The following is a 27323-nucleotide window of genomic DNA, read 5'->3' as shown; positions in this document are numbered from 1 at the left end:
TTGTCTTGTATAGTTTATGGTGTTTAGATGTTAAGGTTGTGTTTTGTGTTGTCTATATTGTATTGTTTCTTCTTTCTTTTTCTTTTTTTTTGTAAGTTTCGAAAGCAATAAATAACATTTTTTTTAAAAAAAAACAATACCAAATTCATTAAATCAAGAAGCCAACAATAAAACAATGGAAACAGAAGAGACAGAAACCAGGGGAAAATGATATATTTCATATTGTGTTTTAGCATTTTATCTTTATGAGGATACAGAGGACTGTGTAATTGGGCAGTTGATAGAAACACCACAAATAAAAAATATAAAAAAATGAATTTTACATTTCAGAATTAAAAGGTATAGCTTGATCTTCACCCCTTGATTGCACCCCAGCTTCAGCCTTGACAAGGAAAACCATTCACCCCCCCCCCCAATTTTAATTAAAAGTAGCATTTCCTTCTAAGCAGTTGCTAATATATTTCTCGGCTATAAGAATTTCTGGGTCTTCGCTGCACTGTTATCTTTCAAGGTTAGCACATTCTGCTTTGCAAAACTAACAGTTTTAAGTTCTCGGTGTATCCTGGTTAAAACACAGCTTTAATTAACTTTCATAATAAAATACCACAACTTTATTGAATTTAAAAAAACCAATAGAAAAGAATAGGGGGTTTACTACAGTGATATACGTATATTTGAAAGCATTCTATGTAATAAAGAGTAAATCTATCATAAACAAATGTTATAAAGGAGCATTGATTTACTGGGTTGCCAAACACACAAACTGGTCATGGCGCTTCTGCATTATTAAGGCTGTCAACGAACCACGTCGAAACAATACCGGTGTAATCCTGACAAACCCCTCCAAGGATTTGTTGCAGTTAGTCAGCGCTTGCCTCCTGATCAATGCTCAAATTTCAGGGGACTACGAGGCAGGAGGAGCCCAGACCACTCAGCTTATCCCTTTATAAGTGCTAGAAACCAGACCGCTGAAGCTACAACAATTTGCAAGCTCCCCGGCTGAGTGCAAAGGGAGAGCTTTGCAGAGTTTCTGCGCCTCTCTTCTTCTTCCCCATGATTGGGGCCCGGACAGGCGTTGAAGTGACGGGACGCAGCCTCCAGGGGGAGCCCGCGGAGCCCTCTGGCGCCGCCTACCTGGATCTCCTCCTCCTACCCAGCGGGCCGCTGCTTACCTGGCATCTGATTACTGGAGTTCCGCCCGGCCCGAGGGCGCCGCGTCCCCTTGGGCGCATGCGCGGCGGCTCCCCGCCTCTCTGCTTGCCCTCTTGTTATCAGAGACTGGCTGCAGCCGCCGAAGGAAGAGGGAGCAGCGCAGGGAGCCGCCGCCGCCGCCGCCGCCTTTGGCAGGGAAGCGTCTCACTCGGCTTGGCAGGTAAGCCTTTTCTGTCCTTCTCTGCAACTCTGGCTCTCCGGGGCAACCCAGCCCCACCTGTGGCACCTTCTCGCCTCCCATCCCGTCGTGGGCTCCTCCTCTCCCCGGGCAGGGGCTCCCCGGGGCACCCGAAACACGCAGCTCCCGAGCAGCCGGGACGCCTGGAAGGGAGGCCCTTCCCTTCCCCGCCGCTGCCGCCTCCGTCCCTGCTGTGTTTTGCTAGGCACCCATGGCGGAGAGGCGCCCTTCTGCACCCCTCTCTTTCCACGCGGGTGCGCCTCCAAGATCACTTCCAAGCCCATCTGGGTGGCCGTTCCTCAAACTCGACGGAGTCACCTTGCCCAAATGCGCTCAGGAGCGGCTCCTTCTCTCTTCCCCCACCTTAGTGCATTCATCAAGGAGGGTGTCTAACAGCCATATACCGATGGCACCCATTTAGATGCGAGAAGGGGTGAATGAAGATAGTATTTGATGGAGGTTGGGGGGTAACCTGATGCAGCTCCCTAGATAGCATTGCATTTAACGGTGTTTCTTAAGAGAGGGTTGGACACCCAGGATCTATGGTTTTTAAACCCTTGACACTCTTTTAAGTGGCTTTGCATTCATCTAAACACCCTATTGAGGTTCCCAGCACTCAGCGCCCGTGGCTCGGCCATCTGCAGACGGCCACATTTTGCACAGTCAGTCTTTCTGTTGTTTTTCAGAAAGCCAGCACTTGCAAGTTGGAAAGCCTGCAAACGTGCAGAGTAATGTTTGCAACCCTGTGGCAGCCATAATGATGTCTGGCTAGCCAGTCGTCTGCTCCAAGAGCGTTTGCTGTTTCTATGCCCTGCTTTCCTGGCTCTGCCGGCTACGTAATTTAATGCTGTTCCCAGCTGTCATCCCCTATATTCCATCTTGAAAGCAGAATAAATTATACAAGGGCAATATATGCAAGTTTAATTAGCACAACTTATTCTGAACTTGATCTTGACTGAAGGGGGGCTAGAATTTGGGAGGATGTTAAAGAAGGCTTTGCATAAGAAACAAAGTCAAATGAATTTAAGAGGCAAATTTCATGAAAGGAATGGGAAGGTCTGGTAATTGTTGCTTTAAAAATTAACATGGAGAACAGATTGGAATTACTCTTCATAAAGAGTTGACAGTAAAACTTTGTTCCTGGAGTTAAACATTGTCGGTTTTTCATGAAAACATCATCTTTAAAGTTTTGATACAAACTTGACAGTTCTGCTGGATGTAAAGCAGAATGTGTCCGTTGTTCTTAAAACTAAAGTGTCCATTGTGTTGTCTAGAACAATTTATCAATAGGAGACCTACTTTCAATAGCATGCTAATGCCTTGTAACTGGAGATTACCAATACTGTAAGTACTACAGATTGAAGGTAACAGTATTATGAAATTGAGGTTAAGTTGAAGGAAGGATAAATGGAGTCTCTGTTCCTTCACAGTTAATGTTAAAAGTTCTGGATGGTGGCTTGTGGGGAACAAAACAACTATTTTCTGAAGCAGTGTTTGGTTTGAAAAAGTTGTGAAAGCAACTTTTATTTTGATAGGTCTGGTGTCTCTCATTTGTACAAGTTCTTCCTTGTCTGCTTGGTTCATAAATGGTAGGGCATTAAAAATAAAAAAAGAAATAATGTATGGTTCTTTGAAAATTGCTTCTAACATAGATGAAAGGTTGATAATGCATGCATATGAATGTCATTACTGCATAAATTTAATCTATTATACATGAAACAAGGGGGATGGTATGCAGAAATTAAAACAAAATTGTGTGCTTTTTAATGTTTATATATGTTTCCTGTTTTCTGTGCATAGTCACATCACCCTTTATCTGTCCCCTCCCCCCCTTAAGTCCTTTGTCTATTCCACCCCCCAAGGCCATTTAGTAGTGCTGGAGTTCTGTTACGCTAGGTTAACATTACCTTGAGAATAAAGAGGGATAAATAATTTATCCTAGTCATCATGCTTTTAATAAATAGCTAATGTCCATGTAACTTGCAGCTGACACTTAATACTCAAATCTCATTTTAGAAGGGCCATATTTAGTGGAGAATATTCAAGTGTATCTTAGAACTGTCATTTTCGTTAGAGCAAAACATATTTTGAGTATCATGACATCTCCTTAGCACCCTGCAAACAAATATATTTTGAAGATTTTTAAAATGACCTAGAAGCATGTTAATGGATATTTTAATAGTGCACATTGAAAAGTAGCCTTGTACTCAGCACAGATTGCTATGGGCACAGGTATGCAAATTTAATTTGCCCAATGCAAGTATTACCCCTAGCTTGCCTAGGACTCTAGTCCTGATTCATAGCCTCATTGCCATGCGCATTCTTTGTCAGCTGCCGTTTCTCACTGGTTGCCATGGTCCTTGGATACATAGGCTACTGTCTCATTTGTTTACCTGCAGCAGCAGTTCTTCACACTGTGTCTGAGAACTGGTTGGTCTCAGGAGAAGCACTACTAGTCAGACTGAGCAACTGATAATGATTGGGGAAGCAGAGAGATTTAGGGGGCAATGTAATACAGTGGACGCTTGGGTTGCGAACGTGATCCGTGTGGGAGGCACATTCGCAACCCACAGCGTTCACAACCCGCAGCGCAGCACCGTGTCTGCGCACACGGAGACCGCGATTCGGCGCTTTTGCACATGTGCAAAGCACCGAAAACTGGAAGTAACCTGTTCCGGTACTTCCAGGTTCGGCGCAGTGCGCAACCTTAAAATGCGCAACCTGAAGTGTCTATAACCCGAGGCATGATTGTAATCTGGAAAAAGGGGAGGGGACATTATAGCTGTCATTTGGAGTTTGGGCCTAATTGATTTAACAGTACATTTCTGGCCTTAGGGTTTGAATTAGTAGGTAACGTTATGCAGCCACAAAGTTGTGTTTTGCTTGCCTGATATAAGTCCTGCACTTCTGTTAGCCCTCACTCTGTTTCCAAGATCACCTTGGTTCATTGCACTGCCTGTTTTATGTCATCCAGCAAGTTGTTCTTAGCTAGTGATATAGCCCCGCTGAGCCATTGGCTCAGTGGATTAGGTGCTTATCGGCAAGTGGCTCATTGACCTAGCAGAGCCGCTGAGCAACTTGATTTGTAACATGCACCAAATACATGTTTGTAGTGTTTACATGTTCATGATACTAGGAAAAGAAACAAGCAAGGCATCCTTCATAATAACCTCACAAACCTGCTACTGAATGCACAAACTGCCATTTGTAAATCCCTGAGCCTTTTGGACTTGCTGATCAGAAGGTCAGCGGCTCGAATCCCCGCAACGGGTTGAGCTCCTGTTGCTCCTGCCAACCTAGCAGTTTGAAAGCATACCAGTGCAAGTAGATAGATAGGTACTGCTGTGGCAGGAAGGTAAACGACGTTTCCGTGTGCTCTGGCTTCCATCACGGTGTTCCGTTGCGCCAAAAGCGGTTTAGTCATGCTGGCCACATGGCCTGGAAAGCTGTCTGTGGACCAACGCTGGCTCCCTTGGCCTGAAAGTGAGATGAGCGCTGCAACCCCAGAGTCGCCTTTGACTGGACCTAACTGTCCAGCGGTCCTTTAACTTTTTTTACTTTCTACTCTGACTGATAGCAGCTCTCCAGGGTCTCTGCTAGCCACCTTCTACCAGAGAACTTTTATCTGGATGTCTCATGGACTGAATCCACAACTTTCTGCATGCAAAACATAGCATCTATCACTGAATAATGGTCTCTTCATGTAGGGTTTAATTCTATACACTCTTGCTGCTTTTTTCCTAATAACAGAGGTGCAGGAGAGGAGCATTGTCTATTGGTCTGTGCAGGATATTTATTTTTTTATCACACCAAAGTTCCTCTTGCCTTAAGAGTGCTGAAGATGTTGTGCATGCTTCTCCTCACAACAACCTTGTGTGGCAGGTTAGGCTGAGAGCCTGGCCCAAGATTGTCCAGTTAACTTCTTCACAGCTGGGTGTAGATTTTCCAAAGTTCTGGTCCAACATTCTAACTACTATACCACACTGTCTCTTTAAATGTTTGGCTTTAATGGAAACTTTGAGATTTAACACTAAAAGTGTAGAGGATAAGAGTAGCAGAATAAGAAGTGGAACATTTCCTGCTAAATAAACATTAACTCAAGGGAGTCGCGTCCTTTGGTCCGAGTAAAAAAACCCATAGTTTTGTGTTGTGCAGAGATGGCAAAGCTTTAACCAGCTCTACTCCATAGTAAACCAACAGTTAACATTTGTACTTCTATCCAGAAATAGTCCGTTCCTCCTCCTGCACCAGGGGCTCACTTTACATTTCTGTTATCTTCCTTACAACAAAAGTGATTGAATTCACACTTTTTTCAAAATATTCAATTACATGTTATTGCTCTTTCTTCCTTTTTTATTATAAAAAAATTGCATCTGACAGAAATGGGCATTAGAGTTGCAAATAGGATTAGAAACCTCATTCCTTAATGGAAGAACACTGAATGGGATTAATGCAAATTCACTAGTAAGGCATATAAGTTTCCACTCAAACAGTTCTCATTTTTTAAAAAAATTAAATGCTCACTTTTATTATACAATGTTTCTTAAAATATGTAGTAACCTGGTGCAAATCTGCAGTTGAAACTAGATTTTTTTTAAAAAGAAAAGAATCTCCTCGTAAACAGCAAGAGAAGTCACAAAGCAGCTTTCTGTCTTATGTTGTTATTGTTGATGAAGGTAGTCTCTGGTGATTGGTTGCAAAGGCTAGTGATGGCAAGAATCTGGGGAAACTTCCAGAATCCTTATCAAAGATGTAACTATTCCCTTGCCTCCGACATTTTTCTTTTTTTTTTTAAAGTCTACTGATTTGATTACGTCTTGCTTGATTGGGATAAATGAGGTTGTCTTGCAGGCTGTTCATTAAGGGTTTTCATGCAGAGGCCGAATCTAAATGTGGCATTCTGCATTTGTGGGCAACTGCACAGAGTGGGTGTAAGACGTCTGTGAATCTCAAAATGCCCAAAATAGCCCTAAATTGCAAAAGCCTGCTGGCGAGTCACATGTGTTTATCAGTTCATGCTGTGTACTTAGCGGAGAATTAATCCTTCATATATAAATGTGCAATATCTTGAGTTAGCCTTCCCTTCAATGCTGTAGTTTAAGTGAATTGAGGAACCTCTCAGTCTGTTGTCCCACATACAGGAAAAAAACAAATCCTTAGGAATCTGGTGGTGGGCAGGAAGTTGGAAGATGAGCAGGATCTGTTGGTTCTCTGGAGAAAGGGCCTTCTTGGTGAATCCTCATCTCTTTTGGCCCTGGCTTACCCAACTTTAGCAGCAGTCAGTTGCAGCCCTGGGTGGGCATTATTTAAATTTCCCTTAATGCCCCAGAGTGCCACTTCATTGGGGGAATTGTGGGAAATTAAATGGTACCTAGAGCAGCCAGCCAGTGCCGATCAGAGCACTACGTGAGGTGGGGGGGGAACCTAAAGTGGGGGGCTAGACAGACATTAGCATTGGACTTTGCCAGGGATTTGGGGTCTCGACAGCTGCCCATGGGCACTGAGTGCTGATGTCTTCCCCTGAAGGGAAGATGATTACTGGAAAGAATGGCAAGATTATGTCTTTATTAGAAGTGGAATAAAATATTTTAAAATCTGTTTCCCTCCCTATTTTTGATACACTCATTTCTGATATGTAAGTTAGCATTCTAATGGACTAGAAAACTGAAATGGTCATTATCTACATTAAAATTCCAATGTATATATTATGTAAGGTATGATGTGGTCATAGACTCTTCCTATTATGCATGTTTAAAATGATTTATATTTTAAGAACTTAAAACTTCGTAAGTTTTATGACTTTAGGATGCAGCTGGGAAACTGAACAGAGTTTCTATCTCATACCTTACTTACCCTCCTAATTAGCTCTCTGTCACATGTGCTTTCGGAAAATGTGGATTGACCCTGTGTTTGCGTGTTGTGTGGTGTTATCTTTGGAGAACTGTGTCCATGACTCCAGTGTCTGGTGCTTACCAAGCTAAAGTCCACAATATAATTTATTAGCCACTTACCCAGAAATGGTACAGAGGCCAGTCCAAAGCTTTTTGTATTCAAAGCCTCTTTCCTTTCGTTAGCTTGCAACTTTTGACACATGTGACACCGAAACATGTTTTAAGGTCTCCTCAGAGGCTAATGCATTGTGTAAGCAAGCCTTGAGTGCTGATTAAACCATATCACTTTCACCCAGTTTGTAGAACTAAAACATAAATAAGCTTTAAATGGCGGTTTGTTTTTTAAAGTGTTTTTACAACTTTCTGTCACTGTTTCACTAGAGATTTAAATATTGGAACTTCCTTGTTTCTTAGATTGTCTTTACACATGAGGCTTAAGCTGGCTTTTCTTTGAGAGCGTAGAACTACTCTGGCAGTAATTTACATGAAATGTTTTATTTGCCATATAATGTGACAAAAGTGACAAAAAAACCTCAGCGCCTAGGACTTGACGATCGCATGGTCGGCGGTTTGAATCCCCGCGGCGGGGTGCGCTCCCGTCGTTTGGTCCCAGCGCCTGCCCACCTAGCAGTTCGAAAGCACCCCAAAAGTGCAAGTAGATAAATAGGTACCGCTTTATAGCGGGAAGGTAAACGGCGTTTCCGTGTGCTGCTCTGGTGCCGGTTCGCCAGAGCAGCTTCGTCACGCTGGCCACGTGACCCGGAAGTGTCTGCGGACAGTACTGGCTCCCGGCCTCTAGAGTGAGATGAACGCACAACCCTAGAGTCTGTCAAGACTGGCCCGTACGGGCAGGGGTACCTTTACCTTTACCTTTTAATGGTGACAAAACATGGCATAACTATCTCTATAGAAGTTCTAAGGTCCTTTTTACTTCTGAAATTGGCGTTTCCAACACCATTCAGTGCTTGGTAAGAACACAAAGTTGTTTTGTCTGTTTTACATCCGAATGGGCACAAAACTGGTTCTTGTATTCATTTCTTTGTTACCTGAAAGTGTAAATCACTCCCTCTAATAGCTGGTTTGGCTGGTGAGTGCTGACAGGATCTTAGCCAAAATGAGGCCACTGAAGCAAGAGAGAATGATTGGCATGGTTCCCAGAAGTACAGAACATATTTGAGAAGAAATACCCTAAGAGCTGCCCCCCCCCCAAAAAACCCAGCCTGGCTAAAGCTGAGCATGCTGAGTGGACTCGAAAGGTACAAATGGAAAAGGGGGTGGCATTGAATGGATTGGAGTATCCTGGAAGAGGGCACAACTTAACTGAGCAGGAGTTTTGTTGCTGCTCTCATTTGTACTTGACTAATTCATCTTTTCACAATGAAGACAAGGACACTTCCAGACTAGAGCAATGCCGAATGCTAGGATCAAATTGTGTGTAAATTGGCCAGTTGGGAAGTCATGCTCAACCATAGTTGATCATGGCCGGAACAAGACTTGGGGGCTTGCATGCTCCCCCTCCCTTATCTGTCTCTGGCATGACTATGACGAGGTGATCAAAAGTGTCCATTTTTTGTTACCCATTTGTTGTTATTGTTTAGTCGTATCCGACTCTTTGTGACCCCATGGACCAGAGCACGCCAGGCACTCCTGTTTTCTACTGCTTCCCGCAGTTTGGTCAAACTCATGCTGGTAGCTTAGAGAACACTGGCCAACCATTTCGTCCTCTTTTGTCCCCTTCTCCTTGTGCCCTCCATCTTTCCCAACATCAGGGTCTTTTCCAGCGAGTCTTCTCTTCTCATGAGGTGGCCAAAGTATTAGAGCCTCAGCTTCACGATCTGTCCTTCCAGTGAGCACTCAGGGTTGGTTTCCTTCAGAATGGATGCGTTTGATCTTCTTGCAGTCCATGGGACTCTCAAGAGTCTCCTCCAGCACCATAATTCAAAAGCATCAATTCTTTGGCAATCAGCCTTCTTTATGGTCCAGCTCTCACTTCCATACATCACTACTGGGAAAACAATAGCTTTAACTATACAGACCTTTGTTGGCAAGGTGATGTCTCTGCTTTTTAAGATGCTGTCTAGGTTTGTCATTGCTCTTAATGATAGCATGTTGCTTTTTTCATTTTTGCTTCTGGAGGTAAAATGAATATTTTAATATGCCTGTTCCTGGAATTGAGCTATATCTGCACCACTTGAACCATCCTGCTACAATAGTTTCTGGAGTAATCTCTTCCCTCGCCATTTTTTTTTGCTAAAAGTTGAATTCTAAGACAATGCTTAGCTGTAAAATACAAATAGAGGTTTTCGTGCAATGCTGTCTCTAGAAACATTACATTATTTACTGTAATTTGTTTACATCCTCTTCAGTGTCAATTACGTGCATTCCAAATCCTTTGTCTGAATGCAGCTGCCTGTCTTGCTAAAAATCCTCAGGCCTCAATATCTGCTTGGTGGGGGAAGGGAGGCCAGGAGTTGCATCAGGTAACAACCAGCTCCCTTGGGGGTTTGGATTACTGACTATATAAAACAAAGATTTAGCAATGCAGTGCCTTGGGAAGCTTTGACCCTCATGATTTTTATACAGTTGTTGTTATTATTAAAGATGTTCATAAGACGATTTTTAGGGATTAAGCCTGGTCAGACACACTGAGTCAAAGTACATTAGATTCTATTGTAAATACTGAGTCTTGAAGAAAGGCACGGTATGGTCAAGTTATGTCTTCTGGTTAGCTGTGGACATTCTGAAAATAATTCTGGAAAGTCTTCCTATCCAAATTGGGGTGCTTCGCTTCGGAAAATGTTCAGAGGCCCTAGAATAGAGCTTTCCGAGCTGTGTGTCGCGACACGTTAGTGTGTCGGCTGCACTGTGTAGGTGTGTCACACAAACACTCCCTGCTCTCCTCCTGGGGCCGGAAAAGGGTTAGTTTAACCTCTGTGGTTTGCTAGTAAAACTGAATTACTGTGTCGCGAAGTGATGTATGTCTAAAAGGTGTTTCACCAACCTGAAAAGTTTGGAAAGCTCTGCCCTAGAGAATGATCTAACTTAGAATGTTTGTTTCACTTGTATTTAATAAACACAGCTAAAAATTTGATACTGTCAAACCTCCCAAAGACCATATTTGTAATTGTCATCCAGTCATTGCTACTAATGAGGTTATGAAATGAATATCTATCTTCTCTCTATCTATGTATTTTTGAGAAAATAAAAGCACTGAAATTTTTTCTGACCCACACTACGGATTTGATTACACCTTCCCATTTCGAATCTCTGGCACCCTATCTGCATAACTAGCAATTCTAAAATATAGACATGCTTTTGCTCTTGCAAGGTTGAATATATTGCCCTCAGCTGTACTTGAGGGATGATTCTAACAGATTCCACACGAAAAATGCTTATATCCCTGTGGCGATGGCAGTACCGAATCATTGGCCATGCCCTTCTGGCTTGCACTCTTTATAAAGACTTGAGGAATGAGATTATCACCCCTCTTTTATTGTCCATTCCGGGTCGCCCAACCACTGCTACCGTGTCCTTTCTCTTGGCAGATCAAGATGAGCAGGTGACAGCAAAGTTTGCAAGGTTTTTAGCTGGGGCAATCAGAATAAGATCCACTATTTGACTATTGATTCAAAACCCTAAAATGTATTTTATATAATTGACTTTTTATTTCTTGTTTTATTGCTATGGCCGATGGCTGCCGCAAATAAAGATTCAATCATTACAGCAGAGTTAGCCAGTTTGGCTAGCCAACAACAGATGTTGTTGGTTTATATTTCACCAGCCCCAGCCAGCATTACCAATGGTAGGGGTGATGGGTGTTGGGGCTCTGCAACATCTGGAGGGACCTATATTTGCTATCCCTACATTTCAGCAAGGCTCATGCCATTTATGACAGAGGAATGAATTGAAAATTTATTACGAGATGGAGAACTCTTTTGAATATTTCCCTCTAAACAACAACATGCACGGTACTTGCAGAAAATAGTGATTTCTGAGCTGTTGGGTTTGCAGTAGTTTTGCCTTGCCAACCATACTTTCAGGGTGAGGAATTGTCCTGCAGTTTCCAGCTTATATCAGTTCTGTATATTTGACTTGTGATCCATGGAAATTGGTCTTTTCGGGTAGGCAATATAGAAAACCACAAGGTTCAGGCTTGGTTACAAAAAGTAATTTGTGTGCCTGTGAACATTAAAAGAAGCTTTAATTCTCATTTATGTAGGCTGTAAGAAAAAAGCAGAGCACCGTATCCACTGTAGGCAAGAACTGAAAGTGTAGCTACACTTTTCTCCTTGTGTGCTTAAGTCAGGCATCCCCAACCTGCGGCCCTCCAGATGCTTTGGCCTACAACTCCCATGATCCCTAGCTAACAGGACCATTGGTGAGGGATGATGGGAACTGTAGTCCAAAACATCTGGAGGGCCGAAGGCTGGGGATGCCTGGCTTAAGTTTTATTACTGTCGTATAGAAACTGAGCGTTTAGTTAAGCACAACCGTAGAAGACTACGTTTTTAAAAGGAGGTATTATGCAAGTTTGTGCAAGCTGTATATTCAGGCTTTCTTCTTCCTTACAAAGCAACCATTTGAGATGAGATGGGAGGCGATTTAGTTCTGGACAGTCTGTGCTTCTAGAAAACCAGTAGGAATACCAGGAAGTCCCTGTTTACTGCGCAGACTTGGTGGGGGGTTTCTTGGCAGAACACTTTGGCAGTTGGGAGATGAAGCCGCATTCCACAGAAAATTACAGTGTTTCTTTTGTGTGGCTGTTTCTTGGGTTATTTTCTTCGACAGTCAAAAGTTGGAGTACAGTTGTCAGGGTAGCAATTTATTGCACGCCACTTCTGCGCGCAGTATGCAATAGGAGCAAAAATAACATTTTGAATAGAACTAAGCTGCAATATACTTGTGGAAAAAAAGGATTAAATGACTGAAATAGATATTAAGCTTTTACCTTCATGTTAGTAAGCAGCAGAATCTCTTTCCTCCCACCCACACACCCCGGCAAACACATATTTTCCATAGTTGTACTGCATAAAATTATCTGAAAGCTCATAGCTATCAGATAACATAATAAATATAATAAATATAATAGAATATCTGAATGCCAGGAATGAGAAACAAGCTGTGTTGATCTTTGTGGATGCGGAAAAGGCCTTTGATAATATATCATGGAATTTTATGTTAAAAAATCTGGAACTTATGGATGTAGGTTCAGAATTCTTTAATGGAATAAAGGCAATATATACAGAACAGAAAGCGAAGCTGATAGTAAACAACTATACAACAGAAGATATTAAAATAACTAAAGGTACAAGACAAGGATGCCCATTATCACCACTACTATTCATCTTGGTGCTGGAGGTTCTGCTAAAATCAATAAGAAAAAATGAAGAAATAAAAGGGGTGTCTGTAGGAAAAAAATGAGTATAACGTTAAAGCATTCATGGACGATTTGGTAATGACAGTGGAAGAGCCAGTGGGAAGTGTTAAAGGAATTCTTGAAGAAATAGAACAATTTGGACAAGTCGCAGGATTTTATCTAAATAAAAAAAAGACTAAAATTATTGCTAAAAATATGGACCAAGAATTAATAGAGGAAATGCAACAAAGGACAGGATTGGAAGTGGTGAATAAAGTGAAATACTTAGGAATATGGTTAACCCCCAAGAATATCGATCTGTATCAAAACAACTACCTACCTGTTTGGAATGGAATAAAAAGGGATTTGGAGGTGTGGGGAAGATTGAAATTATCTTTTTGGGGGAGGATATCTACGATAAAGATGAGTGTGCTGCCAAGGATGTTATTTCTATTCCAATCACTGCCAATAATTAAAGGGGCATCAATTTTCAAAGAATGGCAAAAAATAATTTCAAGATATATCTGGCAGGGCAAGAAATCAAGGATCCAGTTTAAGTTATTAACAGATGCGAGAGAAAGAGGTGGCTTTGCCCTGCCAGATTTGAAATTATATTATGAAGCATCATGCCTCTGTTGGCTAAAGGAATGGATTAAATTGAGGAATGGAGAGTTGTTGGATTTAGAAGGATTTGACAACAGATTTGGGTGGCATGCATATCTATGGTATGAAAAGAGGAAAATTCATAAAGGCTTTGAAAACCACATCTTCCGAAGATCATTGATAGAGGTGTGGGAGCGGTACAAAAATTTGTTGGAACCAAGACTCCAACTTTGTTGGATTTCACCATTGGAAGTGATGAGTGTGAAAAAGATAAATATGAGGGGGAGGGGGATAACTTATGGAGAATTGATAGTAAGAGGGGGGGGGGAATGGAAAATGAACTTATGAAGAGGTGAAAGAATTTGTTTATGACCGGTTGCATTAATATCAGATCAATGAAATGTTTAAAAAAGATTGTAAACTGTGTGGATATGAAGGGAAAGAATCAAAATTTCAAATTGAGGTATTGAACAATGAATATAAAAATTTGTCTAAAATGTATAAAATGTTGCTGGAATGGCATACAAAAGATGAAGAAGTAAAATCGGTAATGATACATTGGGCCAGAGATTTCGGTTATAACATACAATGTGATGACTGGATGAAATTATGGAATGAAAGGTTAAAATTTACAGCGTGTACCGCATTGAAGGAAAATGTAATGAAAATGGTCTATAGATGGTACATAACGCCAGTAAAATTGGCTAAAATGTATAAAACATGTAACAAGTGTTGGAAATGTAAAGAAAAAGAAGGAACTTTCTATCATATGTGGTGGGAATGTAAAAAGGTGAAAGGCTTCTGGGAAATGATATATAATGAATTGAAAAAGATGTTGAGACATACATTTGTTAAAAAACCAGAGGCCTTCCTATTAGGATTGGTAGGTAATGAAATTAATAGAAAAGATTGCAAACTTTTCCAATACGCAGTAACAGCAGCAAGAATACTTCTGGCGCAAAGATGGAAGCAGGAAGAAATTTTAACAGTGGAAGAATGGAGAATGAAACTGACTGAATATGCAGAATTGGATAAACTGACTGGGAAGATTCGTTATCAGAAAGACCAAAAGTTTATTGAGGACTGGGGGAGATTTACAGAGTATCTGAAAGGCATATGTGATGTACAGACAACACTTGTTGGTTTTGAAGAGTCTCTGTGAAAAATTAAGAAATATTGTAAAAAAGAAGTAAGTGAAAGGTAGAGGAATGGCTAAAGGCAATAGTAAGTTTAGAAATGTGTTAACAATAGAAACTTGAACGAAAGATTGGCAGAGAAATTGAGGGAAGTAAAAAATTGATGACTGTGTGATAAAGTATGAGTAGATTGTATAAAAATGTTTGAAAAATGAATAAAAATTATTAAAAAAAAGAAAGAAAGCTGATAGCTATCATTCAGCGGTTCTCCTATTTTTGGTTTAAATCTACCATCATTCCATGGTATCCTATATGTGTTGTTATCCTCTCCTTTTTCTAAGCATCTCAGAGCAGCAGCATAACATCATAGTACCCTTGAAAGGTAGGCACCATTAGACTTTACATCTGAATGGGAATGTGAAGCTGGGTTTCCCATCTGCATTGCTTCAGCCTCTGCCCCATGCTGATTCCCCACACCGATACGTTAGGTCTCCAGCTGGTTTTTTGGACCCCAACTCCCATCATCCCTAGCTAGCAAGACCATTGGTGAGGGATGATGGGACTTGTAGTCCAAAAACAGCTGGAGACCCAAGTTTGGGAAACATTGCTCTAGCAGATTTAGGGGTTGTGCTGGGATGGGATTCTGTTGCTAAAAGCACTTGCACTAGTGGAATTGTTTAGTTGGGTACCACCCAATGGCTTAAGTGATTTATTTCAATGGAACTACTAAGTATGACTTAGCTGTCATCCAATGTCGCCATATCTGGCCACACTGTTTGCCTCTCCGTTTCCTAAGGGTCATCTTAGGTAAACAAGCAATACAGCTGATGTAGTGTAATAATTCAAAAAATTATTCTCATTTTAGGACTTCGTATGATGAATCTTTTATTATGGCCAACGACACCCTGGAAGGTTTTCACGAAGTGAATCTAGCCTCGCCCACCACTCCAGATCTTCTAGGAGTGTATGAATCTAGTGCTTCTGAACAAACTACCTCACCCACGGTCATCTACCGGCTTCATGCCTCAGCTGTGTGCTCCACGCCAATTCAGCCGAGTGCCCTGAACGTCTCTGATCTTCCTACACAACCCGTCTATTCATCTCCTAGGCACCTCAATTGTGCAGAAGCATCAGGTATCAGGTTGGTTGTGAGAATCTTCTCTTGATTTGTTGCAAGTCACTTTCTGGTGTATGTGTTTGTCTTTGTTTTTTCATAATAATACTTTATGTGCAGCAGTATACATTGCTAAAATATGTATGCCTTTTTCTTTCAGCATCAATGTTACAGAAACCATTCCTTGTTCTACCTCGGGACTCCAAGGTGCTTCATCCAAATATGATAATTCCAGAAAGGCAAGTAGCAATGCCGAGAGAGAATTTTTGCAGGGAGCAACCATAACAGACTCCGCTGAAGGAAGTGATGATGTTTTGGGACTGAGCACAGACAGTCTGTCTCGCCTACGGAGCCCATCGGTTTTGGAAGTCAGAGAAAAGGGCTATGAAAGATTAAAAGAGGAACTTGCTAAAGCTCAGAGGGTAAGATTAATGTATATGGTATGTTTTTTCAGTTCTGTGTAAGTGCAGTTTACTGTTGAGCGCAGAATTCAGCATCCTGAAAATCTTGGAGTTTGTGCAAACTTCAAGACTTCCTTTATTTATTCTCTTAACGTCATTGGTATATTGAAAATTGTTCACGAGGCGCTTAATAAAAATAAAACTTGTAAAATCAGTTGGAAGGAACCCCAAGGGTAAAAGATTTAAAATAGAAGCAGACAGACCTTCAAATTTCAGTCTTGATCAAGAGGTTTTCCACTCTAACATTCCAGAAGAATAAAAATGTGATTGATTGCCTCTGAAAAGTAGGCAAATAACAAGGCCTATATGGAATAGCCTCTCGTTGGGTGGATTGCAGAATATGCTCTGCTCTTAGCAGAATCTAACCTTGCATCTGAACAAAACATGTGTATATAGTGGGGAGAGTTAGGACTTCTTATAGAAGACTTTCCATGACCTGGGCCCACTTAATGCTTTATGTTAAAGTACCTTTAACAGGGCCTGGAAACAGTCTAGTAAGTAACAGAGATGCTGTAAGATAGGTGTAATATGACCCCATAAAGTTCATTGCAGGAATTGAGTGTGGAAGGTGCATGGATGACAGTGGCATGTCTCTGTGATGATGAAGACTGGCTTCAAGCTGCATGGGCAATGTTTGACGGAATCTCAAAGGTTGTGAGATAAAATGTCAATATGAATTTCAGTGGTTCAAGGGAGAGTATTTCATTGCCCTGTACCCCCTCCCTATGAATAGTAAAGCAATTTAAACTACAAATATTTGCCAATTCAGTGATTTATACAGTACTATCCTTCAGGTACAGCATACTTTAAGTGTTAAAATACATAGTTATGAATAGCCAAAAGGGCATTTTGCAAAGCTATCATTACTCTTTCTTATTTTCTAACAGGCCTCTAAGAACGTGCTGTTAAAAGTCCTCCCCTCCCCCAATTTTCTTGCCAATTACATAGGCTTATTTAGCCAAGCTTAATCATTCAATATCTTTTAAAATGAATATTATTTTCACTTCAGTATCCTGATGGTGGGGATGTTGATGTTGTTAAATGTGTATATTGTCCTTCATCCATACATCTCAGGGCTTCAATTCTGTATCTATAAAATGAACTTAGGTTGACTGATTTTCGTTGGAAAAGTGATGCAAGTCTTGGGTTTTCCCTTCACTCATATAAATCACATATGGCCATAGCCTGTGGAGATGCTATGTACAATGTAGGCATTGATGTCATGAAAGAGAAGGAACGATCCTTCTGCTTGGTTTCTGTTTTTTTGTTTTGGCCAGGTCAGCATTGCTTTAAGCCAAGACTTCTCACGTCCCAATCTTCAAGCTGCTTAGTCCAGAGTAGCCCTAGTCATATAAACAGGGCTCTTTCTAAGGAACAGGCCTTGGAACTGCCTTTTCAGCTCACCTTGCTTTTCAAAACGAAACCCTTTGCTACTTTGCAATTTTGCCGAGTTGCTTGTGAGTGAGCTTTGCAAATCTTATCCATCATCCTGAAAGTATCCTGTTACCCTCCTGGAGATATAACTCTTTGTTTTCTGTTCTGTGTGAGCTTGTCACGCGTGTCTTCTAAATATTGGCTGCCCCCTAGTGCTGTATACTTACTAACACTGGCAAATGAAAAGGTGAAGGGATTGTTTCCATTTTGGTTCATTCTTGATGTCTTTGGGGGGAGAGGCAAAGGTTGTTTTGCTGCGATTCCTACTTTGCCTGAAAGTATATCATCGAGCTGAAACTACTGGCTATGCACCAGTAGCAATTCCCATGAAGAGCTTGTATGGAGCAAAGTTTCTGTTCCAGCAAAAGACAAGCAAGGGGCAACAAGGCAACCCATAAGAAGCAGTGGACCCTGTTTCTTTTGAAAATGTAGAGCACAAGAGCAGAAGGACAGCGATAGCTTCTCCTCTCTTTCCTTGCTATGCCCCATTGCTTCAAGCGCTTTTGTCTCCAGCACAACTTGCTTCTGGTATGAGACCCACATCAGGAGAAAAGAGCAGAAAGGAACTCAATCTCCCATTCTTGCCTGCGTATTCCATTTCATGTAACGTCACTGCCCTTTTACACCTGAACAAAGCAGACACGTGAGTAAAATGCACATGGCTGCTGTATTGTGTCTAGTTTGGTCCAAACATCTCTCTTCTGCCCAGGGTTGGAAAAGTCATAAATTATAACTCTCAAAGTCAACACCCATTTCTTTTTCTTAGGAGCTGAAACTGAAAGATGAAGAATGCGAGAGGCTTTCTAAAGTGCGCGACCAACTCGGACAGGAATTGGAAGAACTTACTGCCAGCCTCTTTGAGGTATGTTTGGAGAGTTTTCTGTGGTAACGCGCTTCGGATTGAGATTGCCATTTCAGGATGTACTTGAATGTCTCCCCTCACCTCACCCCACCTTCAAAAATGGGAAGTTTGGGAAGTAGTTTATTCTTGTAAGTTCATCTGCTAAAAATGAAGCAAATTTCTTCACTAGTTGGGGTGACAGCAGATTCACCGGGGGGGGGGGGGTTGTGTGCTCATGCCTGTAAATGCTGTTGTGTAGTCGAAATTGTCCAAGCCATGCTTCTCCAAATAAATGGCGGGTTTCCTGGGTGGAATAGCAGCTATATTGTTGCCTTTTGAATGGCAATCAAACTGCAAAGTAGCTGTCTCTTCTGATTGGACCTCGGACTCAAACATTATGTTTCCAGCACTTTCCGTCGCTTATCTTTAAGGTATGGGCGACTCGCCTGTCAGTGCACTTGAGACTTTCAAAAGCAACGTGAAGAGCAGCTGTGAGGTTGAGTGACTTCAAAACCTTATCCCTGCTATCTATTATTTTTAAAGACAAAAGAGAGCCACATTTCATAGCTTACTGTTTTCATTTGGCAGGAAAACCCGTGCAAAAGCATTTATATACCATGCAAATGTTTGTTCTTATAGGAAGCACACAAAATGGTGAGGGAAGCAAACATAAAGCAGGCGACAGCTGAAAAACAACTGAAAGAAGCACAAGGAAAAGTGAGTTAATGATATCCCTGTGACCCAGAGGGACTTGTTTTTGTGCGTATGCATTCCTTTCCCCAGCTTTTCACTCATAAAACAGCCTCCTCAAGTTGCCAACTGACCTTTGAACTCTAGGTGTTTAAAAAAACACAGTAGTGGTGTCAAGCGATGAGGTTAGATGTGTAAAAACAGACTAAGGTGGATTGGGACCCACGAGTGGGCTTTGGGCTAGTTTCAGGTGGGCCTCGGTACCAGAGCCTGCCTTGTACATCCTCATTGTGCCTTAGCTTTGTGGTTGGACCCAGTGCCAGTACCAGTACTTGTGCTGAGTAAAAGTAGGCAGGAGACAGATGTTTTGGATGACACAGGAAGGAAAGTCTCCTTTCTAAGGATAAAGGGCCAGAGGGCATGCTGAAGGCAATTAGAAAGTGAGGTGAAAGGTTAATATTATAAATAAAAATAGGGAATATAAAGGAAAATTGATAAGAGCGGAAAGCTGTTGCAGTTAGGAAGAAGTGAACGTGAAAGGACAACAGATGAGGAGGAGGAGGGAAACTTGAAGGGGGGAGGAATACAAAGTACAAGCTGAGTGTGAAAGAAGAAAAGGGGAAGAAATTACAGGAGTTGGGCAAAAATACTTTCAGGGGTAAATGGGGGTGAGAGGGGGAGAATATGAAAGAAAAAGTATTTTCTTATAGAGCCCTCTGGATCAACAAATTCTGCCCCAAATGGGGAGGCTGAGTAACACTAGCTTGAGGAAAGCTTATACAGTGGTACCTCTGGTTATGAACTTAATTCGTTCCGGAGGTCTGTTCTTAACCCGAAACCGTTCTTAACATGAGATGTACTTTCACTAATGGGTCTTCTGCTGCCGGCGTCCCCCGGCACACGACTTCTGCTCGCATCCCAGGCAAAGTTCACAATAAGGAACATCTACTTCCAGGTTAGCGGAGCTCATTAACCAAAGTGTTTGTAAGGAGGACGGTACATAACCCGGTACATAACCCGGTACATATACATGTTCCACTGTATATGGAATTCTTTGCCACAAGGAAAATGCTGTGACATTTTGTAATATTTTTTTTAGTAATTTCCAGAGGGGGATTAGATATCCAGTAGAAAATGACGTTAGTAATTGTGAGCTGGTGGTGTCAAGCTCTGTCTCCAGTGTTTGTAAGGCCTTGGTGATTCTCATTCATGTAACCTATAGAAATATTTGTACGACAATTTGAACAAATATCTGAGCTAGTTCTTGCCAGAGGTCTAATTTATACTACTCACTTGGAGTTGTGTCATTATTTCCCTTCGTAACTATTCTGCAGTATGTTACAGACTTCAGCTGGAACATTCCTTGCCCCTTCAGTCACTAGAGTTCTGTTTTTCTAGTTCAACAATGAGCTGAGGTGATGGACTCTATTTGTAGCGTACTTAGAGATGAATAATTTCCTCCCCAGTGGACTTTTGTGTTTAGTCTGTTTCCACTGTATGGCAATGTGAGGAAAACGAAAGAATGACCATGAATGGTAAACTGAAAGATATGTTGAACAAGAGGATATAAAGTCGATTGCTCTCTTTCTTTTGTGAAAATGACTTTATGTTGTGACTCTGGGGCACACAGGTGTCTTTCTTTCTCCTGGTTTTTAACAAAACAGATCTTTCAAGCAAGTGAAAGGGCAGAGAATGAAACTAATAGCTGTGGCAGTAGTGCCACACAGCGTTGCTGTTAAAGGCCTCTTACGTGGTGACCCCTAACCTCTGTAGCTAGCCCATTGCTGAGATTTCACCTTCAACTCTGCCAATAAGGCATCGCACAAGTTACTCATGTTCAGAAATGCCCCAGAGTGTTCTTGTCGAATTATCCAAAAGCAAACCCCAAACTAATTCAAATATACGAAGTCTGCTAATGCAGAGTTCCGAACGGATAAGCTTTCTTCTGGCGTCTTACTGGCGAGTCCTAGGTCTCTGGGGCTAGGTCCCTCGGTTACTTCAGGTCATTTTGGCTACAAAATACTTTATTCCATGAAGGATTCTGTCACAAATGAATGACTGTAGTAGAAGCAGCTTTTGCTTGCTTTCCAGTCAATTATTTCCAGTCAATTATTTGGTCTCTCCTTTTCTTTCGTACGTGTTTAGATTGATGTCCTTCAGGCCGAGGTAGCAGCCCTGAAAACGTTAGTGCTGTCCACTTCGCCGACGTCGCCCACGAAAGAGCTTCAATCTAGCGGAAAGACACCCTTCAAAAAAGGCCACGCGAGGAACAAGAGTACGAGCAGCGCGATGGGGGTCAGCAACCAGGATGTCGCCATGATGCAGCCAATTGTGAAAGACTGCAAAGAGGTATTTCACGTTTGTATGTATTGTAGGTCTGCCTCAAAACACCTGCAACGAACTGGTAGAAAACAATGGCACTTGGAAGCTGCCATAAGGCAATACCATCCATTGAGGCAATGGAACAAAGCATTTGCATTCCTCTTCTAAAGAACAGTTTGCTAATTCGGCTGCCTAACTGTGGCCAGATCGCTCTGTTCCCCCTCAAAAAAGATGTGTACTTTTTGCCTAAAGGACTGCCTTCAAGCTCTGCCTTTTGATTCAATTGTTTTTAAATTCAGCTCCCTTACCCCGTTAAACAGGTCTTTAGAATGACCCACAAAGAGAATATTTCTTATCGTTGTGAACTTCATAAAACTGGCTTATATCAGGTGTTCCATGTTTCTTTCCTTTGTGCGCTCAAAGAAAATAAGGCTTGCAAATTTAAAATACCTGCACCCTTATGTGAGTTAGTCTCAAGAGCACGAGCTGAGGTTAAGAAACAAAGGCAGATGTTGGCAGGTAACCAATGCCCTAATTAGTGATTGAACAAGGAGGGAAATATAACCTTTCTGCAACTTGACGCCTGTAGCTGTGGTATTAGGGTGTAATCTACCCATGTTAAATATGTGTAAATCAGTGGGACTTAGGGGTTCTTATCACTGTCTGTATAGTCATGTAGATTCTGTATTCAAGGTGATGTGGGTGTCATCTGCAGTATATGACTTTAGTATGAATTTTGGATTCTTCTTTTCATTTTGTTTCATTTTGTTTTTTTAAATGATAGGCTGACTTAGCTCTGTATAACGAATTCAGATCCTGGAAGGATGATCCCACTATGGACAGGGCATGCCCTTTCCTGGATAAAATCTATCAGGAAGATATCTTTCCGTGTTTGACCTTCTCAAAAAGTGAGGTAACGTTTTGGAACCATATACAGGAACTCGCTTCCTCAGGAGGCGGTGATGGCTACCAGCTTGGATGGCTTTCAAAAGAGGGTTGGACAAATTTGTAGCTATCAATGGCTACTAACAATGTTGGCTACTATTTTCTGCCTCTATGGTCAGAGCAGAATGCTTCTGAATGCCAATTGCTAGAAACCACAGAATCCTGCTTGCAGGTTTTTCACAGGCATCCGGTTGCTCGCTCTCCAGAGACTCAGGGTTCAGCTACCTTAGTAAAGAAAAAGTGTTTTATATGAGTTATAACACTGTGGCACCAGATGGCGCTGTAATGTCCCGTCTTTCATCAACGGGATTTCCCGTTACGAAGTTTACAGAGTGTTTTCTGAAACGTGTTTTTGATGTGCCTAGATCCAGCCTAAGTGTGCAGTTGTTTCAGGATAGCATGCTGTGTATTTAATATCTTTAGGAAATTTCAACAGATCTAAACTCCGTGCTCCATTTTCAGCTGGCATCTGCCGTCTTGGAAGCTGTGGAAAACAATACCTTAAGCATTGAACCAGTTGGCTTGCAACCTGTTCGATTTGTGAAAGCTTCTGCGGTTGAATGTGGAGGACCAAAGTATGTTCAAACTGGTGGAATCAGATCGTGCAAGAGACATGAAGATGCTATTTCAAAACAATGTCTGCCTGCCTGTCAGAAATGACTGGCATAGGTTTGCTAAAGGCCAGAAATGTCATAGGGTGCTGCAGAAAAGGGCCATAGGGTTTCTTTTCCAAGTGAGCTGTTTTGTGCCAAAGAATCACAATGTGCATGTGCATTCAGGCATAGGTAACATAAATGGCGGGGACGCGGGTGGCGCTGTGGGTAAAACCTCAGTGCCTAGGACTTGCCGATCGTATGGTCGGCAGTTTGAATCCCCGCGGCGGGGTGAGCTCCCGTCGTTCGGTCCCAGCTCCTGCCTACCTAGCAGTTCGAAAGCACCCTTAAGTGCAAGTAGATAAATAGGGACCGCTTTCTAGTGGGAAGGTAAACGGCGTTTCCGTGTGCTGCGCTGGTGCTGGCTTGCCAGCTGCAGCTTCGTCACGCTGGCCACATGACCCGGAAGTGTCTTTGGACGGGTTGAGCGAGATGAGCGCGCAACCCTAGAGTCGGACACGACTGGCCCGTATGGGCAGGGGTACCTTTAACATAAATGGTAGCTGCTGTGTGAACAGTGGGGCAGGCCTTGTCCGGAGTTCCTTTGAGGAAAGTTGGTGTTATGTGTCCTGAGTTCTCAGGCTCAGGATTTGGGGAGGCAGCTGGACCTGGGTGGGGTTCCTCTCCTTAGGAAGGAGCAGGTCTGTACTTTGGGGGGTGCTCCTCACCTGACTTGGTGGCTAGGAGTCCCTTTTTCCAGCAACAGTTGGTTCGCCAGCTATGGCCCTTTTTGACAGAAATGACTTCACTAAAATTTTGGAACTGATCACTCAAACATGATTCATTTTGGTATAATGTAAACATTGCCATGTCACTACCATAGACTCATGGAATTGGAAGGGACCCAGGCTTTATTAGTGTGATTCTCGCAACTTGACAGTGTACTATAAAGTTAGCATAACATAGTTTCTCTCTCTCTCTCTCTGTAAATACTGCAAGTGCTTATTTATATTGCCACATAATAGCTGAAAGTGGTGATAAGCACAGTCCTTTCAGTTATCTTTAAATATTTGTTGTGTCTTGACTTTGAAATTATAGTTAGCAATATATTCCACAGTTGAGAGTGCTTACTGGATATCCTTACCTCTGCTGTCCACCTGAGGCACATTAAGTGACTGAGAATTTATGGTGGATGTTCTCTCAAGGAGATTTTGGGACTCAATAAGCACGATTGAGGAAGAGCGCGTGAAAGCTGCATGACCACTGTGCACAACTATCGTTCGCGATGTTAAGTGGTGTCTGTAAATCATGGTGTAAAATCAGATTGCAGATTTCTTGTTTAATTGTAGGCAACTGTACCAGACCTCAGTTTTCATGTAGTTTAGATATGTTTCAAAACAACAACAAACAAACTACTTTTCTGTTCTATCCATACAGGAAATGTGCTCTCAGTGGACAAAGTAAAACATGCAAGCATAGAATCAAGTTGGGGGACTCAAGCAACTATTACTATATTTCTCCTTTCTGTAGATATAGGGTAAGTACTGGGGTTCCCTGTGCTTTGTTTGACTCTGCTCATGGAGCAGACAGTTGTGTAATGCGCACAATTAAGTATGTTAAATTATAACACTTGCGTCTCTCTTGTGCAGATTACATCTGTGTGTAACTTCTTCACATACATTCGGTATATACAACAGGGGCTTGTGAAACAGCAAGATGGTAAGTAAAGATCTATGTCTAATGCAGATACCAAAAATTACTTACTTACTGGTGAACTTACTGTAGGAAGGCTCTGTGTCTATCTGTAGTTGAGCCTTTTCTGACCCTAAAGATTGCCTACTTGTTATTGGCAGTGACTGAGTCTCCATTCATTGAGCAAAGACTTCTACAGCAGCCTTTCCCAAAACATTGCCCTCTAGATGTTTTGGGACTACAACTCCCATCATTCCATCAACATTGACTGAACTGATGGGAGTTGGAGTCATACGACATCAGAAAGCACCAGAGCTTCCCCATCCCTGCTTTGCAACCTCTAGGGTTATGCATATACCATATGCAGTCGCACCTTGAAGGTCGAACGGAATCTGTTCCGGAAGTCCGTTCGACTTCCAAAACGTTTGAAAACCAAAGCGCGGCAGACATTTGTCTTGCAAAAATAGTTCACAAACCGGAACAGTCACTTCCGGGTTTGTGACGTTCGGGAGCCAAAACGTTCTGAAACTAAGTTGTTCGACTTCCAAGGTATAACTGTACTATGGGAATATGGACAAGAAGCAATACAGCTAGTGAGGAGAATTCTTCATATCTAAGCCTGAAATAATATAAGATTTATACCACCTAACTGTTGGTAAGATTTAGGAAGTGTCCCGAAAAACAGATTGCAATCCAAATCATAAATTGCCAGGTTATCACTGGATGCCGTGTAACCAGATAATTTTCTCTCCCTGTGCTTTAAATAACCAGAAAAGAATATTTTTTTTGGAGGGGGGATTCTAACAAATGCTGTAAATTCGGTGACTGCGACACACGGGCACACATGATTTATAGTTGTGGTTCAGGGGTCACCAACATGGTACAAGTGGGTATAATGGCATCCTTGTCTGGTGCCCACAAAGACTCTGAGCCCCTCCCCTCCCCTGCCTCTTGGCCATAAGGTGACATAAGGTACCCTTGAAAAGTACATAGCTGAAGGAGGAAGTTGGAAGAGTTGACACCCTTTTCCACTTCCTCTTTCAGCTCTGAATGCTTTCCAAGGCTCAGATGAATTCTGCTGGATCTGATCTTTGCTCAGCTCCCTTCTATCTCTCAGGGGTGTCAATGGGGGGGCGGGGAAAAGCTTCCTGAAAACTCAAATTGCACCAATGGGCCTAAAAAGGCTTCGTGGACCCCTGTTCAAACCAAGTCTGGTAGAGTAGTTAGATTCTCCCCTTCCCTCGTGCCCAAACTGGTAAGAGAACTGAACCCTCGGCAGTTTGATGACAGGTTAGTAGTGTTTCTAATGCAAAATGCATTAGCCAAGCTTTGTAGCAATGCTCTTGAGCTGCATTATTTTTAAATACTGAATTTTTAGTATCTGAAAACTCAAGACCCTTTCCCTTTTCTTTCTTTCAAAAAAGAAAAGAAAAGAAAAAAGCCCCTGTTCCTGGCGCAGTGGATGATACTTAATGTTAGTATGTTAATGTTTTGGAATGTCTTTGTCTGACTCATATGACTTCTGCAACCAGTTTGCATTCTGTAAAAGGGAAGGAATAACATGAAAGTATACAAAAGTAGATAAGTATACAAAGCTGGGAGCTTTTAACGAAACTCGTTTTCCCAACATGTCTGTTTTCTTTGTTTTACCTTTTGTAAAAATTTTAAAAGGAAAGCAGTACTAGTAAATCTTAGTAAAATAACGCTAAACATACTACAGTGGTACCTCGGGTTAAGTATTTAATTCGTTCCGGAGGTCCGTTCTTAACCTGAAACTGTTCTTAACCTGAAGCACCACTTTAGCTAATGGGGCCTCCCGCTGCTACCACCACGCCGCCACTGCGCAATTTCTGTTCTCATCCTGAAGCAAAGTTCTTAACCTGAGGTAATATTTCTGGGTTAGCGGAGTCTGTAACCTGAAGCATATGTAACCCGAGGTACCAATGTAAAGGAAAAACGAAAACAATCACTTCGTGGAAAACCAAGGTAAGTACAAAGCAGAGAGGGAGCCATAAGACAGCAAATGAAAAAAGGGAATGTTGCTAAGTAGGGTTTGGTGAAAGGGGGCATGATTTGGACCACACAGTCAAACAAAGTCAGATGTCAGAGGTGTTGCTCAGTGAAGTCATGCTTCACTGGGATAGGTAGCTTCATATGTTTGTTTATGTGTATGGCAAAAGTCCTCCAAGTGGCAGCAAAGTCCACTGGTTGAGCCTTAAGATAATGAGTTCATTTTTCTGAGACTCCTAAGAACAAAGTTTTCTTACACCAACAGTTCACCATAGTAAACACATGCTTCCATTTCCCTTTTTACAACCAATCTAGCTGCAACTAAAATGTCTTGGGTTTTTTCTTTCTTGTGCAGTGGATCAGATGTTTTGGGAGGTTATGCAGCTGAGGAAAGAGATGTCGCTGGCAAAACTCGGATATTACAAGGAAGAGCTGTAACTGCTACACTTCTGGTGCTTGCATGCACTTCCATAAATGTACATATCTTCAGAGTGGTTCAGAATCCTTGTCACAACATTGATATTTATTTTGAAAAGGGTCCAAGGCTTCTTCTCCTGTGCAAATTGCGCCACATACTCTTGGAGTTCAGCAAGATTATTTTATTTAAGGATGGACATTATTGTTTCGTTTGAAATGAAGGCAAGAGGATATTCAGGTGTACTATAGCGATTGTAACTTTAACAGTTGAGAAACGCAGGTTTGATGCTGTTCAAATATTGTGTTCATTTTTGTGTTCTGGAGAGTTTATAATGTAGGATTTCGACTTAATAAAAGTTAACTCAAACTTGAGTCCTGTGGTGTCGAACTTTAAAAGGAGAAGTGCGCATTCTGCAAATTGTGAGGGA

General features: G+C 41.9%; 2 protein-coding genes across 3 annotated transcripts in view; one reads left to right on the top strand and one right to left on the bottom strand.

The window, feature by feature from the left end:
- BEST3 (bestrophin 3) overlaps positions 1-26827 on the bottom strand; it is a 56590-nt gene extending 29763 nt beyond the window's left edge. For both annotated transcript variants that reach the window (XM_081878538.1, XM_081878539.1), the window contains exon 1: positions 26385-26827. The gene's annotated coding sequence lies outside the window, so the exon portion shown is untranslated. The remainder of the gene's footprint in view (positions 1-26384) is intronic.
- RAB3IP (RAB3A interacting protein) lies at positions 1249-27267 on the top strand. The gene is made up of 11 exons (XM_081878543.1): positions 1249-1372; positions 15242-15517; positions 15651-15912; positions 18152-18247; positions 18866-18943; positions 21062-21265; positions 22023-22151; positions 22646-22758; positions 24214-24313; positions 24426-24495; positions 26834-27267. The coding sequence occupies exons 2-11, from the start codon at positions 15267-15269 to the stop codon at positions 26914-26916; spliced, it is 1386 nt and encodes a 461-aa protein (XP_081734669.1). The 5' UTR covers positions 1249-1372; positions 15242-15266; the 3' UTR covers positions 26917-27267.
- Positions 27268-27323: the final 56 nt, after the last annotated feature.

The sequence above is a fragment of the Podarcis erhardii genome (genome assembly GCF_964252035.2).
Source record: "Podarcis erhardii genome assembly, chromosome: 10".
NCBI lineage: Eukaryota > Metazoa > Chordata > Lepidosauria > Squamata > Lacertidae > Podarcis > Podarcis erhardii.
The sequence above is the reverse complement of the archived record's forward strand: the minus strand, read 5'-3'. Positions and strand labels throughout refer to the sequence as shown.

What these genes read in the sequence shown, in the direction of transcription:
- RAB3IP (XM_081878543.1), top strand. Translation starts at nt 15,267, where the DNA reads ATGGCCAACGACACCCTGGAAGGTTTTCACGAAGTGAATCTAGCCTCG. An exon ending in GCAGAAGCATCAGGTATCAG is followed by an intron (nt 15,518 to 15,650) that starts GTTGGTTGTGAG and finishes TTTTTCTTTCAG; the next exon opens with CATCAATGTTACAGAAACCA. An exon ending in TTACTGCCAGCCTCTTTGAG is followed by an intron (nt 18,248 to 18,865) that starts GTATGTTTGGAG and finishes TTGTTCTTATAG; the next exon opens with GAAGCACACAAAATGGTGAG.